Below are 17,394 nucleotides of genomic sequence, written 5' to 3' on the forward strand. Positions count from 1 at the left end.
AAAGAACCCCCAAAGGACCTCTCTGTCAGAAACCATAGTCACTTTACATGAATTCCTATATTCTTCTTACTGTCAGCCTTATCAGGACGGGGAATTTAAAGAATGCTTGTTGATGGAAGGGTACGGACAGAGTGCTCCAGGATCAATATGATCAGGCAAAATGTCTACTGTATTAGGAGAAACACAGATTATATAGTGCTCATGACGCTCAGCTTCTTGTTCACACTACATTGGTTACATAAGGAAAACATACTCTGCTGTCCACTGCTAATTGGACCACAACAGGTGGTCGTAGGAGATGAGAAAACTTTATTCACCTGCCAAAACTCCTCCTTGGCATCTTGGCACAAGGCCTGCAGCCATATTAGTGGTGCAGCATTTTTTACTATCTGCACCCAGCCATGCCAAGGTGAAACACACAGAAATGCAAAGGAAATTGTTCACACAATTTTTGCCTTACGACAAATGCTCAATGAAATTAGGTACCCAAAATCCACACAGGGTGTAGATATATGTACGTCTTCTCAGTAAATGCTTCTTAATGCTGAAGAGCTCTGTGCAGCTATGCTGGATTTTTCTCAGTTAGGAGCATGTGCAATGCATCAGATGCACCATAGTATGGCATTCAGGTCTCAAGTTCTGCTAAAAAAGGAAAGCTATGCAGAATATATGGTAATTAAACGAAATTGTCTGTTTGTCTCTTTAGTCTTAAAGCTCGTGCATATACTTTTGGGCTTGGGAATCAAACAACAAACTGTTCCTACCTTTGCATGTTGTCCTACAGTCAGGTGTTGCTTTTGCTTAAATTACAGATGGAAAAGAAAATACAAGGGAACTTATCAGACTGGGAATATTCATAGAATATCCACTCAAACATAATACAATTTTGTGTCTCTAAAAATTGCTTCTAGATGTTTGTGCATATATTTTGTTGAAGGCAATTATTGCATCATGTCATGCTGCAATATTATCCGCAGTCTTGATCCAATTCAATAAGTCCAACTTGACTCATGGTGACAGCTAGTCATCACTGGAATTAGGCTAGCTCCCAGGTTGAATTGCATTATAGCACTAGTTTACCTATGTAAAAATAGAGTGAAAATCTCACCTTGCAGTTGACAAGATAGTGACAGATAAGAAGACCCTGTTTTTAATCTGAGTTGTACCAACCATTCAGTAAGAGACTCCAGCAATTCTGTTTTTCATTTTGTAACTGTGTTGTCTTATCATAGATAAAACATTTAAAAACAATTCACACTTTGTTTCCAGAGACTGTTACTACCTATCTTGCATCCTAAATTTACAAATAATCTTTAAAAATGAAAACTAACTAAAGTGTGATCCATGGACTGGACGCTCTCCATTTAAGCCTATATAGAGCATGTAATGGTTTGAAATAGCAATCTTTTCTCCATCTTTTCAGTATCTCAGTGTACCTTAGACCTTATTTTTTCCAACTACCTCATAGAAGTGATTGGGCTTCCTTAGACCCTCTGGCTAATAAAGGAGATCTGAATAAAAACATGCTTGTAACATAAGAAATATCCGGGACATATATAGGTCATATAAATGAATCATCACTTAAAATTAGGAAAAATTATTTCCAGCATTAACACTGCTCATGACATCCTATTTTGGCAGCAAAAAAATTTCACAAGATATATACTTTAAAACACTGCACAACTCTGTGTTATATAGATTCTCCTCTCCCACCTAGTACTTGAGTGCCTTCCAGGAGCACATTAAGTAATATGACTAATGTATGTCTCATCTTCATTCTTTTACTTTAAGCTGAAATGTTACATTATTTTTCAAAAACTACCTGCAAGTTGATGAAATATCATCTTTTCAATGAACATAAAATTTTTACATTACTTGGAAGACCGTGGAAAAATTCAGCCTTTGCAGAAGCACATACAGTTTCTCCTGACATAACTGAACAAGTACATAGTTGTGTCAGGACTGTTTCTATACATAAGCATTGCAGAGCAGACTCCTTTCTTGATATATGGAAGATTTGCAGACTAAAAAAGCAAGCAATCATTCACAGTAGCATTAATTTTGCTGGATGGGAGTTGATTGAGAATTTCTCTAATTACTACAACATGTGAGATCTGTTTCTGTCTGGAACTAAAAAGGTATCTAATTCTGTAGTTGTTGATTTATTATTCTGATCCTGCATAGGGTTACTGATGCAGATAGCTCTCTTAAACTGTCTTTTGTATCAAAGTGTGCAGAAGACTAACGGTCTAACTTTTTAATGGCATAATTTGCCTTAAGCAGTAGCTCTCGAAGACTAGAGACCTGTAAGAAGACTAAAAATTAAATAAATGTACTACTGTTTAGAAGACATTAGCTTTCCTACAGAATTAATATGTATGGTGTCGCATTTGGAATAGCATGAAATTTAAGCTTGTAGATTTACTAATAATGTTTGTACCACAGTATAAATAAAGATTGTGACCAGCATGGACCACATGGTGCTAGGTGCTGCACAAGCAGAGAATACATGTCTACCTCTCTTGGTTGGCTTCCAACAAGCTAACTGGGAGATTAAGTAATATCCCTAAACAAAGAAAGAGTGGGCTAACAATCATAGACAAGGAGTGTCATCAAACTCAGTTAAGCTTTGCTGTGATTGACTTATGCAATGTCATGATCTTTTAAAATGAATAGTGAGACTCACAGGATAGACAGGGATTGCAAGGAACCATCATGTGAATTGCTTGTAGCATCCTCCCAGCATACACAGCCTTTTTGGGAGAGAAGACAAGGGACCTGGATTCACTGTTTTCATGACTATCTTTCCCAGTTGTCACTCAATTGCACTGGTATGAAATCCTGGCTCCAAACTTAAACCAAATTTTAATTTAAGCCCCAGGTTCTCTGCCATCTTTTTGCCTTCCAGATTGTGTGACTAGAGAGCTACATGTATTCAGCAGTGCAGACAGTGTGCGTTATTTCTAGAAGACGAAATACTGGATGTATGAAGTAATAATCAAAGTGATCCAGATGTCAAAGATACCACCATATCAGGGTTAACAGTGAAAAACATCTTTGTTCGCTTTTCCCTTAAACAGAAGACTGTAGGTTGTAGATGTTGAATTATTCTATTTGGCAACAAAATTTTGATTGTGGGGGTTTTTTTGTTTCTTTAATTTTGGTTTTGTTTTGTTTTTGTTCTTTTCCTACATAAACTATTTAGCAAAAGCCTCTCCTTTTCCAGATGGAATTTATTCCTTATGAAGAACTGTGGTTTTAATGACAGTTTAGACATTCATATATTTATTAGACTGTTTTCCCTATAATAAATGCTTTGATGTAGCTAGTATATTCTCAATGTTCTGTGTATACATTTTCATAGCAACCCCTTTCCAGTTATCTGAGAGACCAAAGACTGCAACTCTGCACAACTTCTGCCAAAAATAACAGTTTCTTTTCTTACTGAGTCCTGGTAGACTGGCACACAGTGTTTGGTGGATTCTGCTTTTAGCAGATCACAGTTGCAAATCCTTGAATTTAATGTGACTTTTTTTCTTACGTAGTCTTAAATTCCATCCTATCTTTAGCATGCAATGATTCTGCAGCAGGGCAGTATGTTAAAAGAGTATTCACATTATATCGTTAGCCAAGATTATAAGAAGTCAGCACATCCCTGCAGTTAGCACACACAGATATGTCTATGGGCAATGACCACAAATTTAGCATCTGGTATCCCAGAGTTGATGTGTGAAGAGTCCTGCAATCACTAAAAACCATTTAATTGCATTAAATATATGTATTTTGCCAAAGGTTTTGCCCTCTCTACATTTCTGTCTGCAATGCCCCATTTACAGGCCACAGAAGTTATAGAACTCTTTTCCAAAGGTGGTTTGAGGTTGAGAACAGACCCTATAGGAAGATGGGATCTTCTGAAAAGCAGGAGACACTATGCCTACTTTGGTCAGCTGTGTTTAAAGAACTGTTGTATACACTCTGTGCTTTTTTTGAGGAAAACCTAACTACCAAGAATCTGAACAGAAGAGATGATTACGTATTGCCCCTGTATCCCATGGGCTTGGTTTCCAATAAGAATAATTTCCACAAGGCAAAATTTAAAAGTAGGTTTTGGTTTGGGCCTGGGTAGATACAAGACACAGAAGCAGTAGTCTGAAACCCTTTAAAAAAAAATTTAAGGTCTGCTCTTCCAAAATGAAGTTAATAGAATGGTTGTGACATGATTGGTGGAGGGTTCAAGCACTATTTTTCAGTAAAGTAAAAAGCTATTGAAAATACTAACATTTGCTTAGCATTACCTAGACATGTTAACACTTAACACTTTTAAGAAGAATTATCATTTCCTCTCAGGTCTCTTTCAACTTCTCTTCAAGAATATTTGCAAATAAATATTCAGATTTATTTCTGTGGTTTTCTTCTACATTGTAAAAAATTTAATCAAAACAGAACTTCTAAAATCATTACATTTTCAGTTAAATCATGGTATTAATGACTTTACTTTTAGCTTAGAATATTTAGTATACTGGCTATGGAGGATATTGCAAGGGGCAGGGATTCCTATTCAAATAGCACACGAAGAAGAAGTGTAACTGCTCTCACCGAAGTTCTTTTAAACGTGTTTTTCATGCTCAGTGTTATTGGTTCTACATCTTTCTACGTTGTTGGGGAATTCAGTTTATGCTCTATTATCCTTAACCTGTAAATAAAGCAATTTCCTATCCTAATGATGAATTTCAATAGTAAAGTGCTGTGGTAAGAACATATTAATACAAGCTGTGATATATTAGGAATGCAGTTAGAAAACCTTTCATACCTTACTGTTATAGCTGTTAACACCTGCTTTTTTTCCCTTCAGAGTTTTTCCGAGAACTTCTGGAGAATGCAGAAAGATCCTTAAATGACATGTTTGTTCGGACATACGGCATGCTGTACATGCAAAACTCTGAGGTTTTCCAGGACCTCTTCACAGAGCTGAAGCGGTATTACACGGGAGGCAATGTGAACTTGGAGGAAATGCTGAATGATTTCTGGGCTCGGCTGCTGGAGCGGATGTTCCAGCTCATAAACCCCCAGTACCACTTCAGTGAGGACTACCTGGAGTGTGTAAGCAAGTACACAGACCAGCTGAAGCCATTTGGAGATGTACCCAGGAAGCTGAAGGTTCAAGTGACTAGAGCGTTCATTGCTGCACGGACCTTTGTTCAGGGGCTGACAGTAGGCAGAGAGGTTGCGAACAGAGTATCCAAGGTAATCTAAAATCAAGGGGTTTTTTTAAGCTTGAATTTGTTCTATACTTGCTAGACAATTGAAATCTGGTTGTATGCTTTTTTTTTTTCAGTATGAGGCAATATGTCTGGTTGTTTTTTATGTCCACTGATACACCCATCCCAAGTTTATAAATAGAGGCAACAGGTTTTTTGCATTCTTTCTGGGGATATTAAGGCAATACTGACTGACTGGAAAGCATTTCTTTGTGCTTAGGACACAATGAAACACCGATATAGATCAATGCTTTAGCAAGGTAGTGATTGTCATTTGTAATTCAAAACTGGCTACATATATATAAGATGGGGATTATGATCAGAATTTAAATGTTTCAAGCAAATTTATGCTGCTGTTCATTAGGACAGTACAGCCCTCACAGCATTCATTCATCATGCAGCTGGGTGATGGATTTTGTTAGAAATGTCTAGTCATGTTTCTGATGAGAAAATAGACAAATAGTGACACCTCTGGAGCTTGAGCTTTCCCAAAGGATGGTTTGACTCACATTTATTTTAGTTTCAATTATTTATCTATGCAAATATTTTTGACAATTATAATCCTTGAGGACTTCACATAATTAAAGCTATGTAAAAAAAACCACATACAAAAATAACCCATCTGGGTACCACAAATGTGCCTGAATTACTTTTTCTTGTACAGTATTTCAAACTCAATTGTATTTTACTTAAATGCTATTCCAACTGGATACTTGTTCTGTGATCTTGCCATTTCACAGTCCTCATAGTGTATTTTGACCTTGAATTCTGAAATTATCTAGTGAGATCCACTGCGAAATGCTCAAACACTCACTTTTGAACATAAGTGCATGAATAATTTTGGTGGTTGGCCCATCCAATACTTTACCTCAAGCAGACTGTCTCATTTGCTTCATTTAAATCACAGCCAGAAAGTAAGGTAGAGTCGATATATTGCCCAGTAGACTTCAATTCAAGCACTCAAGAAGATGAGCCTTCTATACTTTTCTTAACCTGTATTATGTGATATTTTGCAATTACAAATTGAGAAGCCATGGAACCAGAGAACGGCTCCATGTCATGAAGGCAGAGCCTGATTTTATGCCTCAGAGACTGCATTGGAGAAAAAGGTCATTTTGCACTTAAAATTTGGTGAGTGAAGTATGTGATCCTGGTTAGTCAGCTAGAACCAAAGTCTTTTCCTCCCAAGTGCCTTCCTGGGCTATGGCATTGCCTTCCTTTGTTTTCTGGCACTGCCAGGTCTTGCCATCCTTTTTGAACAGTGGCAGAACCTCAGCAGGAAATCTCAGACTGCCTAGTCTGGCTGGGGGCAGATATAGCTTTTTAGCCTCCAAGGGTTCAGAATTCATATATCTACAGCCCCAGATTTCCTCTGAAGAGCGATGGTGTCCCCATGGGTCACTTTTAAGTGAAAGTGCTGAACTCTGATGTCACTGTTGTCAGCAGGGATTAAGCCTTGCTGCATTAACTGCATCAGACTGTAGTGAGTAAGCTATGTAATTCATGTATTATATATATAATTTGAGAATCCCTCACAGATTAAGGTCTGAATTGTCTGCTGAGATGTCACTTTCCCTGTGTACATACATGATGTACAGAATGTGCGAGTGTCCAGTCTCACACATCCAGGCAATGTTTTCATCTCGGCTTCTGGGTTTTGGGTACATAAGCTCTTTCAAGAACAGGATTTATAACGAGATCACTAAGTGATCCTATGATCCTATAATGAGAACTACTAGCTCTACAATCATAAAGTAGGCTTTTTGTAGTGTCACTTGAAGATGATAACAATAGCTCAATAACGCTTCTGGTTTTTTCTTTTAACATGAAAGCAAGACTTGAAATAATCTTTAAAAGGACTCAGTGGTTTGGTGCAGGATACACATAGTGATATTCTATTAGAATGCATCCAGAATACTGTGTTCAGGTTTTGGCCCTTCCTGTACAAGAAAGACATTGACAAACTGAAGTGAGTTCAGTGAAGGCAGCCAGCATGATCTGGACTGGATTATTTGTCCTGTGAGGAGAGGCTGTGGGACTGGAGCTTATTCATCCTGGAGAAGAGGGTGCTGCAAGGGCACTTAGCAATAGCTCCTGGTGCTGGTAGGGAGGTCATTAAAGAAATGCAGCAAAGTTCTTCACATGGTGTGATATGATGGGCATGAATTGAAGCACTTCCCCTTGTCCTATCATAGCAAACCCTACTAAAAATCCCATCCCCATCTTTCTTATAAGTCCCCTTTAAGTACTGAAAGGCTGATAATAAAGTCTGCCTGGAGCTTCTCTTCTCCAGGTTGAACAACCCCAAATCTCTGAGCCTGTCACATAGGAGAGGTACTCCAGCCCTCTGACCATCTTTGTGGCCCTCCTCTGGACTCAGTACAACAGGTCTACATCTTTTCTATGCTGAGGATTCCAGAGCTGGATGAAGTAATCCAAATGGGGTCTCATGAGAGCAGAGTACAGGGGCAGAATCACCTCTCTTGACCTGCTAATCATGTTTCTTTAGGATCATTATCCTGTGATCCTATTAAAAGATTAATGAAATGAATATTTTTTATTAAATGTAGAATATGCTTTGATTGCCAGACTAATTTTTGTATTAAAATCTCAGTATCTGTATTCATTCCCAGAGCAGATGATAAACAATGGCTGAGTTTGGGACTTTGTGTTACATGCAGCCTGGTGAGGCAGATATGAAGAACCATAAGTGGCACCAAATGTTCAAGATTAATAATTATCCTGTGAAAAGGCTGTGGTTATTCTGAGAATGAAGCTTTTGTGTTCATATTATAACTGTGATTTTCATGCTGGTTTATCTACTACAGAAAATGACAAATCCTTTTCTTTAATTTTAAAAGACTACAACCGTTTCTTGGAGTTAGCACATAACTTTGCAACAAAAAATGAGGCAGGTAAACATCTTTTGTTGCAGTTTTGGAAGTCATCCAGATTAGCATGGATTTCATTCTCATTGTACTCTAAATATTGAGAGATTCTGTGATAAGGATGACACATCTGGGTAAGTCAAGAGAAATTAATAAAAGAGAAAATGAAAAGTGGAACTGTTGCAGTTCTTTTGCAGAAGCCTTTGTCCATTGTCAGAACCGGTTGGGAACAGAGAGGGATCTTCTAACTGCAACATCACAAGCTTAAAAGCTTTCTCCTTTCTATTTGTGGACCCATTATCTCACTGAACTGCCACTGATACAGAGAAATGTTGAGCCTACACCTTAAACACCATGAGGAGATTTACTAATGAGAAAGTTGGTAACAACATATCCTTCAGGCCTTTAATTTACTTTTTCATTGTCTTCTGGACCATTTCTGTAGAGGAGTTGGTGGGTCACACATGCAGAAGGATTTTTTCCCTCTCTAATATCAGGGACACATCCTTTTTAAAGATTTCTCTTTAGAGAGGTTATAATGTCTGAAAACAATGCGGTCAGTGTATTCCTTGCAAAGGACCTACAGTCCCCTCTTTTTCAAATTAAGTATGCACTCAAGCACACTAAAAGTAGGCAATGTGTTGCAAAGATTTTCCTCTTGCAGTAGTATTTTTCAATTTTGTAATTTCCTTGTCAGTGACATTATAATTTAATAAGTCCCATTTAGATAAATGAGGAGGGATTGTGGTTAAGACATCTTATTTTTGTAATTTTTTTCTATTGTATTTCAATTGTAAGCAGAGAGTTGCTTCCATCTATTTTAAGTTTTATTATGCCATTTTAGTTGAACAGTGGTTTCATAATCTCTAAGTCCAATTATAGTTCTTAATTTTCAGAGCTTTTCAAAAGTTTTTATTTCTCATTCTCATGCATTAAAAATTTGTCAGTGCTATGTTGCTATGCTGCTTAAATCTCCATTCAAAGTAGTATATTTCCACTGGCTTGGATAGACCAGGTCTAAATTCTATATATGGTTTAGAAAGCTGCATATGCATATAACCAAAAAAGTAATTATAGTATTTCTTAAAGTGAAAAATTTAATTCTTAAAATAAGCCTATTTATTTATTAGTATAGAAGAACCTAGAATGTGTCAAGTTGAAAATCATCGAGTTCAACTCACAGGACTGCCTAAACTAAACCATATGACTGAAAGCATCATCCAGACATTACTTGAACTCTGACAGGCTTCATTCCATGATCTCTTCCCTGGGGAGACTATTCCAGTGACCGAGCACCCTCCTGGTGAAGAACCTTTCTGTAATGTCCAATCTGAACTTGCCTTGATGCTGCTTTAATATGTAGTATTCAATATACAACGTCAGAACTGCCTTTTCGGGTACATTAAAGGTCTGTTTAGTTGATTTTGCCTTAATGCCTAGTAGTTTAAAGGTCAGCACAGGAGCAGAGCTTCTCAATTAGCATACCTTCTTAAGCTGTAGGTGGGAGATGTTTATGGACTTTTTGAACTACAGGCTCAGAAATAATTGGTAAAATTTTCTACCACCTATTTTTCCAGGAGTTTGTCAAATTCTAAAAACCTAGCTTTTCTTCCTTGTTACCAGTTGGTGGGGGGAAAAAAAGAAAGTGTGCTATCCTTTCCTTTTTGTCTGTAAAAATATAACATATTAAAATGTTACTGGTTTTTAATTTATTCAATTTTTCTTAATTTTTTTTCTGGATAAGAGAAATAAGTAAAAAAAAATCACCAAGCCTGCTGAGATTTAGTATTTAATGTTAAACTAGAGAAACTACTGAAAATATTTCTGAAGTTGCTGCTCTCTGTGATTACCAATAATGTGATAGAAAAGATGTATGCATACTTTTCATGTTCATCTTTTACTGTGTCTGAGCTCTGGATACTTTGTAAGAAAATAATGCTAAGTTATTCTTTCTGACTCTAAACAAAGCATTCTCAGTAATCATAATACTCTCTTTGAACTGTCACTGAGTTCAAAGTGGAGAATATAAGCAAAAAAACACGTAGGGAGAATAAAGGAATTAAAATTTTTAAATTGAAGGGTCTATGCAATTTTCCAGAATATATGATTCCTGAAATACTTTCCCCAAATATGTTATTAGCTGAGTTACAACAATTTTAAGGCTGATTGTACTGGGAATTATTTTTTCATTAAATAAGGAAGTGATCTGGACCAAACATGGCATGTTTAAAATAGAATTAGTTCCCAAGAAAAGATTAAGACTGAAGCTAAGGGTATTTCAAAAGATAATCTAAGTATCTAACTGGGTGCAAAATTGCCAAAAATATTGTACTAGTTGGTAAGGGCATTGCTGATTCTCTAACATGGGTGTTATCCCATCAGGTTGGCATTCCAACCAAAGGAAATATTTCCTGGAAACATTTTCTTTCCATTTCTTTTAATTAAAATATATAGAAAACAGGAGAAAACAAAAAAAAAAGCACATTTTTTATGTTCCGTGAGCATAACTTCACAAGTCTGACTTTTGCCAATGTCATGTGTTAACCTGGGTAAATTCACGAGAACATGTGAGTTTAACAGGAAAACACAAATAATAAAGTACAACTGGTCAGTCCTGTTCAAAAGCACAGCCTTTAGGCAGCTGTCCATTACCCCACTGCTGCTCAGAGCTCTGATTCGATCCCAGGCAGACAGTTACATCTTCTTTTTCTCCTGTACTAAGTCTGGCTCACTAGGAACAGCAACTGGTACAACAGAGTATTTTGTTTAGAGTGATCTAGGGTTTTAGTTATTGTTTGCTAGTTTTCCTTTTCTCTAAGTTTGACAGTTTTGTGGTTTGGGTTTTTTTGTCTTATTTGGGCACTTTCTTCCCATTGTATACTGGGATAAGGACAAGAAGAATTGTTAAGAGTTTGACTTTGACTTTCACAATTGCAAATACACGCTACTGGCAACGAAAGTAATTTTTATACCCTGAGTAAAGTGAAGCTTAGCTGAGGGGCATCATTAAGAGCGGTTAGTGATTTTGTTAGTGGCATAAACATCAAAGATTTGTGATCTAGCCACTAAGAACTTGTATCATTAATACATTTGAATATTAATTACCATTTATTACAAAATAAAAAGAGGCTGTTACAATACTTTTCTCATTGTTTGGCATAGGCTATATATCTCCTCCTTTTTAAACCAATTAAAACCATTCATTCCCTGAATATTATTAAATTACGTTAATATCAGACTTCCTATTAGGAACTTGGTGATATATGGGCAAAGTGAAATAAATTCAGTAATACAATTATAAGGTAAAACCCAAGATAAGTAGTGAAAAGCAGTCTCTAGTAATTGCCTGTGATTACTTCTACTCACAGAATGCCAGGCCACTGCTTTTCTAACATGCTGAATCAATATTCTTACAAACTCTACTTTTCATGGTTTATAAATAAACATTCAACAGTTTGTGAGAGACATAAATAAAGGCCAATATTGAATGACACATTGATTCAGACTGTAATTATTGCAGTGGGGGAGAGAATATGACATAGTGATAAGTCAGGTAATTAAAGCCAAAACAAATTGTACTTTGAAGCTGGAAAATGTGATTTGCAGGGTGTGACAAACAAAGAGCTATGTGTCTTGTATATTTTGACTTCATTGGCTGAAGAGATTTGGCTTGTTAAAGCCAGAGAGGGAAAGGAGATCTAAAAAGGACTATATTTTTCAATAAAATTTAATCCTTAGTTCAAATTGTTGGTTTACAAACAGCCCAGCAGAGCAAGCATAGCTTTTATCATTGCATCTGTGTCTATTGTTTTAAGGTTTTTTCAGTCATTCATTGTTTGAGTTTTAATTGAGTTGATATATCTTTCCAAGAACTGGATCATACCATGACATGAATGGGGCCACATTCTTTTTTCCTTTCTTGTCCCTTGGTGTTTCTTGGGTAGAGAGTCCAGGGATTATCCAACCAGGGGAGTTTCAGAGCTCTGAGGTGTCTGTGGCACAAATGCAAGAGTGAATTGTATCCACACTGGAGTGCTTTCTGGGAAGTATTCTTTGAATTGAGGTTCTTTAGCTGTGCAGGTTATCTTTTCTCCTTTCTCGTAAAGAAAAGGCACGTAAACTGATCTAGTTAATTGCAGACATTTCATGGAAAAATAAAACAGATGCCTTCCAGATATCCCAGACTTACTGCAGGTGCACTAATCTGTTTTCTACTTTGTGTGCACTGGAAACATCAGATGTTCCAGAAGAGCAGCTCAGGAGAAAAGGCCTAAAATGAAACAGCAGCTTCAACAAAAGGAAAAAGGAGGTAGGAAGTCTGTAAAAGCTGTGGTCTAGAATTGTCAGATATAATCCAGCCTGACCTCTCTGTTTCATAGGTCCTTAAATTTCATTCAGCTACCTTTGTACTGAACTTAATAACCCAAATTTAACTGAGTCATGCTGCTCAATAAGACAGTCAGTCTTGCTCTGTATCCCTGTAGGTAGGTCTACCAGTCTGGTTTATTTCTACTATGTGCCACTTCTCATCTCAAAATCTGAAGTAGTCCTGTGTTTTTGGATTTTTTTGTATCATTCATAAGCAAAGATCTTCTGATTACAGTGCTTTTGCTCAGTTTGCGTTTTTTTTTTTAAATACCTGTTGCATAGAAAATACCCTTTAGTTCAGCTTTACATGAAACTTCTAACTATATGTTAAGAACCATAATGTAATTATTTTAGTTTAACAAAGCCATTAAACACTGTCATGACACATCAGAAAATTAATTAGTTGAATTGAGGTTTTCTTTAGAATTGCTGAAATCCTTATTTTATGAAAGCCTTTAAAGTTCACACACCAGTTGTATTTACCACCTACAAAAGAAAGATGTTGGTACAGCACCTGCAGAAGCTATATTAGAGAAAATTTAGAACATTTTAAGAGGTATTCTTAGGAAAAAAGGATGCATCCCAATGCATGATACACAGTCAATTCATGATAAAAATAATAGTAAAGAAGCAAAGCTCACCTAGGAGCTTGTTGACCCTGCTAGATTTCAAAATTCTGTAATTAATCTTACAGCAGGTTTTACATTTTTGCTGCTTTAACACAGGAGAGTGAAAGAAAATTCAGGAGAATCAAATGGAAATAGGAAGGAGATTAAAAAGTCTGAAGGTTAAGCAATGCAAGGAGATCTATATCATCTTGCAACTTGCTGACTTTTTAGAATTACTCTTTTTACAGATTGTCTTAATCCTATTTTGAAGGCAACCTATGGAAGCACTGTTTTCCAATCATGATTTGAGAAAAGCAATTCATTTTATTTCTCAGGTGAGCCAGAAGCAAAAAAAACCTAATAGGTTATTCAGCCTTCAGGTTTCTACAGAAAACATTAGTCAAGGAAGTATCTGATTTACCTAAAACATATCAGGAATACTAACTGGAATATAATGCATATCTGCTTAAGGGTTACAGTCAACAAAGTCATCAGTGACACATTGAAAAAGTTAAATTTCTTTGAGATTTTCAAATAATGACGTCCAAAATCAACAATGCAGATCTAAGTTCAATTCTCAGTTCTATTCTAAGTTCAATTCTCAGGGGTCAGTGGCAATTGGCTTCATTATCTGCTTACGTCTTGCATCTCAAATCTCAAACAAAAAGAAAAGAATACAAAATGAAGCATTTCATTGTCAGGAAAACAGTTCTGGTCATCTGTAAAAATTTAGACTTACCCACATCATCCAGCATCTGTTTCTTACGGAAGTTTTTTTTTATGACACAAGCTTGCTGAATTTTTTCCATAAACTTTTTTGAAGATGAAATGTCACTTTTGTTCAGTCCACGTGTTTAAGACTATCATTACTTTTGCTTTGTCTCTTTTCCTCCTTCTCCTTTTATCATTTAAGCCCTTAGGAACAATTCAATTCTTAAGTACAATTTAAATGTACCAGACAAAACTGGAAAAAGTAGAGCTTTGAATAAGACAGGAGGATTTAGCTGACCTCAGCTATACACCTGTGACCTTTATGTGGCCAAGAACAGAAACTAAGAATACAGAGAGAGAATTTTAATGCAAGACATACCTGCTTGTCCTTCCTAATTGTTTGCCATCTTTCAGCCACTGGTGTACAAGATTTTGCCTTTCCCCAACACTGCAGTGCAGTTTTAGCCTGCAAACAGCTTCCCCAATCTTGAAAATTGTTTTTCATTTGGAACTGCCAGAGATGTTTTGCTGTTCATGTCTATCCCAATACTGTGCAAGTCTGACTTCTGGTCTTCGATTTCTGAAGATTTAGCAATTTTGTATGAACATACCAGTGGAAAAATTACTGGATTTCTTCAGGAAGCATGTAAAGACTGTCTACTTAACCCCCGCTTACATGATCTTCAGTATCACCAAACAACAGAATTGCATCTACACTTGCCTATTGTGGTTTTAATCTCATAATTCTTTCACTGATGTTCATATGTTTGCATCATCTGTAGATTCAAAAGCTAATGTGTATAAGGCAATATCTGGCAAGCTGATAAAGTTAAGCAGGGTTAGTACACTCTATCTCGTATTTCCCAAGTAAGTGCTCTGTATACTGAGTTGTTATGCAAACATGTCAGCAGTTTTCTACACAGAGAAGGCACTGATCTAGTTGTTCTATTTCGAATGGAGGTTTTATGCATATAGTTGGTAAGGGAAGCCTGAGTCACCAAAGATACCATCTGAATTTCACAAAAGTAGCCTTCAGTGTTTAGGTACAAGAAAGAGAGAAATGACAAACTGTGTTCTTAGCAATTTGCTGGCTCAACAGTGTCACCACTCTACGTTGCTGTTATGGAACACTGAGTCAGCTGTTATGAACCGTGTTTTTCAGATACGTCTCAAAACAAGTGAATGTGTATGGATCTCAGATCTTTGTCTTCTCTTCCTGGGGAATGCAATAATTGACCTCTTTTGGTCTGTAGCATCTAAGCTGCATTAACTCAAACCAGCTCAAGCCTAGGAGCCATAGAAGCATATCAGGAAAAGCTTCTCAGCTCAACTACCATCTTCTTTTAGGTCTATGGTCTTCTTCTATGGGAATCAGATTGGAGCAAGTCTGACTTAATTCTCACCTGTAAATATGTGGTACCTAACTCCTCCCTTTCACTATGCCTTAAACAAACTCCTCCTTCTGTATCCCACACCCAAAACTGGTAAGCTCTTGCCACGTTTGCAATTTTTTCCTGTTAGAGGACTATGTTCTTTTCAGATCTGGCCACAATGCCTTTTATACTTGTCTATTTCCTAGTTGATGAGGGAACCACTAGAAGTATTTATTTGTCTCATTTCTTCAGGCTATATCTGTTATTTTGTTGTTGCTTTACCTGATTATATTAATATTAGAGTGCCAGTCAATCCACTGTTTATTTGAAAAAGCTACTTAATTTTGTGCACTGTTGTGGAAAGGATAGCATGAATGAAAAAAGAAATCAGTTCTCTTTCAGTCTGAGTGTTAGTTTTGAATTTACACTGACATTTTCTTTGAATAAGGTGTGGCTATTTTAACAGTTAGTATGAAATCCCACAGAAAGACAGCTTAAGGCACACTGCTGCCTTTAGTCCTGGAGATTTTAAGGTAAACTTCAAGAGAGTAACCTGCTACCACATAGAGCACAGGAAGACAGAACAAAAAGATGTTCAGAAAGCTTCTGGCAACATATCCCACATGAGTAAGATGCAGTTTTGTCGAAAAAATAAGCTCCTGTGTATCTTTCATCATCACACATCTGCTTGTAAGGAACAGTGCACATCTGCTTTTCAATGACAACATGCAGAAACCAAACCATAGGACAAACTGCTGTCAGAAACTTCCACTGAAGCTTTTTTGGGAGCCCTCAGAATATTTTCTGGCCATAAGTACATGGTTAAAGAAATCTCTCAATTCAATACAATATTTTTGTTGTTACACAATTGTATATAGCATTCAGCATTCAAAACTATGATAGAATATACCAACTGGAGATTAATATAATTCAGGTTTTCACTTAAATCAGAGTTAAATTTTGGGTGAAAAATATTTGCAAATGTATTTGTGTTCTGGAGTTTTCAAACACAACAGAGGAATTTAGCTGCCAATCTTTTCCACTGTGCATTTACGTTTTCCTTCATATAGTTACAAGAATATATATGTATAATATAAAAAAGTGTCAATAATGTGAAATAGTAATTTATACAATAAATTTTATTACAATTAAAGAAAAGAGGGAAAGGGGCAGGGAGACAGAGAGTAACATGTTAAAACCAGTATGGCTCAGCTGTTTCATGGTTAAAACCCAGCCAGCAACCAGGCCCCAGCAGCCTCTCACTCACTCCAGGCCAACAGGACTGGGGAGAGAATTGGAAGGGTAAAAATCTGAAAACTCGTGGGTTGAGATAAAGACAGTTTAATAGGGAGAGTAAAAGCTGTGAACACAAGCAAAGCAAAACAAGGAATTAATTCACTGCTTCCCATGGGCAGGAAGGTGTTCAGCCATCTCCAGAATACCAGGGCCCCATCACACCTAAAGGTTACTTGGGAGGACAAACACCATCACTCCAAATGTCCCCCCCTTCCTCCTTCCCACTACTTTGTATACTGAGCATGATGTCATATGGTGCAGAAAGGGACCTGGGGGTCCTGGTCCATGGCACATTGAATAGGAGTCAGCAATGCCCTAGCAGCCAGGAGGGCCAGCTGTGTCCTGGAAGCATTAGGCAAACCATCGCTAGCCGGTTGAGGGAGGAGATTGTCCCGCTCTGCTCTGCACTGATGTGGCCTCACCTTGAATATTGTGTGCAGTTTTGGGCACTGCAATATAAGAAAGATATTAAACTGTTAGAGAGTGTCCAAAAGAGGGCAACAAAGATGGTGAAGGGCCTTGAGGGGAAGCCGTGTGAGGAGTGGCTGAGGTCACTTGGTCTGTTCAGCCTGGAAAAGAGGAGACTGAGGGGAGACCTCATTGCAGTCTACAACTTCCTCGTGAGGGGAAGAAGAGGGGCAGTCACTGATCTCTTCTCTGTGGTGACCAGTGACAGGACCCAAGGGAATGGCCTGAAGTTGTGTCAGGGGAGTTTTAGATTGGATGTTAGAAAAAGGTTCTTCATCCAGAGGGTGGTTGGGCACTGCAACAGGCTCCCCAGGGCAGTGGTCATAGCACCAAACCTGACAGAGTTCAAGAAATGTTTGGGTGATACTCTCAGGCACATGATATGACTCTTGGGGATGGTCCTGTAAAGGGTTAAGATTTGGAC

The 17,394-nt window shown here is 37.3% G+C and overlaps 1 protein-coding gene across 1 annotated transcript in view; it reads left to right on the forward strand.

Moving 5' to 3' along the window:
• GPC6 (glypican 6) overlaps positions 1-17,394 on the forward strand; it is a 522,514-nt gene that overhangs the window by 178,395 nt on the left and 326,725 nt on the right. The window contains exon 3 of the mRNA XM_018070973.1: positions 4,853-5,244. Coding sequence (XP_017926462.1) covers positions 4,853-5,244 — 392 coding nt within the window. The remainder of the gene's footprint in view (positions 1-4,852; positions 5,245-17,394) is intronic.

Source organism: Manacus vitellinus, unplaced genomic scaffold (genome assembly GCF_001715985.3).
Source record: "Manacus vitellinus isolate BGI_N305 unplaced genomic scaffold, ASM171598v3 scaffold_2_pilon, whole genome shotgun sequence".
NCBI classification, from domain to species: Eukaryota; Metazoa; Chordata; class Aves; order Passeriformes; family Pipridae; genus Manacus; species Manacus vitellinus.